Raw genomic sequence first — 3,215 nt, 5'->3', positions numbered from 1 at the left:
TTGCACATGTGGGAAATAAACAAGGACAGAATTAAACAAAAGGCTAAACTCTAGATTGCTGTATTTGCTCTCTATGGAGATTAACAAAGTGCTCAGGTTGCAGTTTTGCTGGTATTATGATATCAATGGTATGAAAAGGAGTGGGGAATAAAAAACCAAAAGTTAAAAGACAAAAGAGTAACCCAACATGGAAAGTTCACCCTTTTTGTTCTCATTGTCCCAGCATTCCTCCCTCACACAATGCTCCAGTAAATTATTCTTGTTTAAACAAGACAGATAGTTTTGATTCTTCTTTTTTTTTTAAAACCCATCTCATGTTGGAACTTTTTTTTGTCCTCTTCAAGGTTTGCATTTTGGATGGTACAGCTTTGTAGTTATGGTTCCTTTGTTTCTATCGTTTAGGTGCAAAGTCCTTGCAGTGGCTCAAAATGCTGAAACTACAAAGTACGCGCCATGTATAATTTTGTACACGATTTGGGGATACAAAAATCTCAAATTTGCAAATGGTTTGATTACAACACATAAGCAATAACAGCACAGCTGGATTTCATGTGATGTCTTGCAACTATCTGGACTATGACAGTAAAGGTTTGAGCATAAACTCAGCCTGCTGAGTGCTGTGTAAACTAACAGATGTGATGAATAAAAATGGTGAAACCACTTCTTTGCTAGCACATGGCTACATGGAATTACAATAATAAAAACTATACTAAATAAACTTTCAAGTTTCAAAGCAGCTCTATCTAGAAACACTTAAACTAGAATTAATTTTAACTGGGAAAAATGAGATATAGTAAACAGGAAATGAAGAGGCTGAAGGATGGATGTCTGTAGTTTTTATGTTTGAGATGAATGTTTTTGCAGTGTATGCATGCACCTTTCATACAACTCTTCATGTGTGTCCATTAAATCATATGCATTAAAAAAAGAAATGTGGATCATGTAAATTCACAGTTATCACAGCCTTTAAAGTGTCTAAGAACTTGTGTAACCAATGTTTTGAGATAACCACTGATGAATGATTATCCCATGCTGCTACTGTATAGTTACTGCATCTTAACTAGTTTGCTTACCTGAAACAGCAGAGCAGTTATAATACTGATTACATATGATATTATCATGTTAGTAAAATAAGGATTTGTACAAAGCAATATTTGACTACAACAGTTAAATGCTATGTTACTTGGCACATTTAGTAATGATTGCTTAGAGATCTTAGTAAGTCCAGAAGACTTCAATGAAAATACTGAAATGTTTGAATTTTGTTTCTAGCATTTTAAATTTTTGGTCTACTCTTTCATATACTATTCACCTATTGTACTGTCCTATCAAGTAAGTGGAGTTCTTTGTAAAGTCTATATTGCTAGTTTTGTGGACTGAAAAAAAATCTTTCCAAGCACAAATGTTAACTATACAGCATCTGTGTGTGTGTGTGTGTGTGTGTGTGTGCGCGCGTGCGCGTGTATGCGCGTGTGTATATATATATATATATATATTTATATGTATATATTTATATTATATAAAGTTTACTTACGTACTTTCATCAACCATATCAGGTCTACTTATTTTTTTGCCCAGTGACAATAAAAAAGCAAGATTGCAACACTTGGTTCAGAATCAAAATTTCCTGTATTTTTTTTTTTTATAGGTTAAGTTTTTATTATGCAAGTAAAATTGTCAAGGATTCAGTGGAAAAAGTAGCTTTACTAGTGTACAGCAAGCAGCATGTTTTCAAGGCAACTGAAGATAAAGATGGGCCAGAAGGCCAGCCTCTACCAAGTAGATAAGTCAAACCAATGTCAGTCACACTAATTTGAAGGGTTTTATTTAGTAAGAGCAAGCCTGTAAGCTCTCAGAAGTCAATTAAACTGTTTGGCTGGGTAAAAACTGACAGTTTATTTGCTGCTTCCTGTAAGTGCCTTTATAACTGTGTTTTTAAACTACAGTTATTAAAAGGGTCAATGTGTTCTAGACTATTGTGCTGATGCCACTGTGTTTGGGCTTAGTGCTGGCTGAAGTGGAGGAAGGAGCTGGCTGTCCATGGTGATGCTGAGCATGCGGGGCATGAGAAGAGTGCCCTGGGTGAGGGGGGGGCAATGGGGGGTGCACAGGATGGGAATGTTGAGAGTGTGGGTGCTGCATGTAAGAAGAATGCTGAGAATGTGGCACATGGTGGTACTGGTGCGGGTGCTGGACATGCTGTGGAGGGTGATAGTGGTGATGGTGATGATACGGGGGAGGATTCTGCTGCATGTGACAGTACTGTGAATGGTGAGTATGCACTTGTGCCTGCGTCTGCCCTTCAGATGGCCCTGCGTGATGCATAGCAGAAGGATGCTGTGAGTGTTGCTGATGGGGGATTACTGGAGGGTGCTGAGGCTGCTGTGATGAGCCAGATGGTGGATGGCCTTGGGAAGGTGGTTTTCCCCTTTTACTACCAAATAAGGAACCTAGGAGTGAGGAAGAGTTAGGCATAGTCTGGTGAGGGCGAGATGGACACTCTCGGGTTGATGTAGCTCTTCGGCGCATGTGAGGACTGCTAATGATGGACCCCTAAAAAGAAATTAATAGAAATAAAAATTAAAAAAAAAGTCTTAAAATATGTTTAAAAAGAAAAAAGTTTACACTGACTCATCAAATCTTCCTTAAGTGCTCACTCGGGTTGGCTAAATTAAGATTTAAGTGAATCTCTCTATGCCATTTTCTGTCTTTAAGCTACAATCAATGCATTCTAGCCCTTCTTGGAATGTTTGTAAACATTAATAACCACTGTCTGTTTTTTTGCTTAATACTTTTATTGTGAAATTTGTCACTTTAAATAAGAAAAATATGACAGATGGCATAACACATGGGAATGTTTTTAAGGGAAAAACTGCATTTTAAAATACCAGTCACATTTTCCTAACTGAAAAACCACCAACAAAAAACAAAAAAATCTACACAAAATTAAACTGAAATAATTAAACACACAGTAACAGATGTTAGATTTACCATTCAGCTCTCATAATTTTTAAAAAATGTAATTAAAAGTAATTTACTGCTACTGAAAACCACAATGGAGAAGGGTTGTACTGCATCATACACCTAACTCTATCACTTTACGATAGATTGAAAGAATAGTCACACAACTTAGCACTATGAGTCCTACTTGATGGTGTTCTTCTGTCTTAGGGCTTAATATTTCCTACTATTTAGCCTTTTTTTTTTTTTTTTTA

The 3,215-nt window shown here is 36.6% G+C and overlaps 1 protein-coding gene across 4 annotated transcripts in view; it reads right to left on the bottom strand.

Moving 5' to 3' along the window:
* Positions 1 to 1,485: 1,485 nt before the first annotated feature.
* The window catches only part of IQSEC1 (IQ motif and Sec7 domain 1), a 127,989-nt gene continuing 126,259 nt past the window's right edge, over positions 1,486 to 3,215 (bottom strand). For 3 of the 4 annotated variants that reach the window (XM_019505068.1, XM_019505065.1, XM_019505066.1), the window contains one exon: positions 1,486 to 2,553. In XM_019505068.1, the coding sequence (XP_019360613.1) occupies positions 1,969 to 2,553 (585 nt within the window). In that variant the 3' untranslated portion in view covers positions 1,486 to 1,968. The remainder of the gene's footprint in view (positions 2,554 to 3,215) is intronic. The other variant, XM_019505067.1, reaches the window with a different exon arrangement.

Source organism: Gavialis gangeticus, unplaced genomic scaffold (genome assembly GCF_001723915.1).
Source record: "Gavialis gangeticus isolate Ggan-Ray unplaced genomic scaffold, GavGan_comp1, whole genome shotgun sequence".
NCBI lineage: Eukaryota > Metazoa > Chordata > Crocodylia > Gavialidae > Gavialis > Gavialis gangeticus.
The sequence above is the reverse complement of the archived record's forward strand: the minus strand, read 5'-3'. Positions and strand labels throughout refer to the sequence as shown.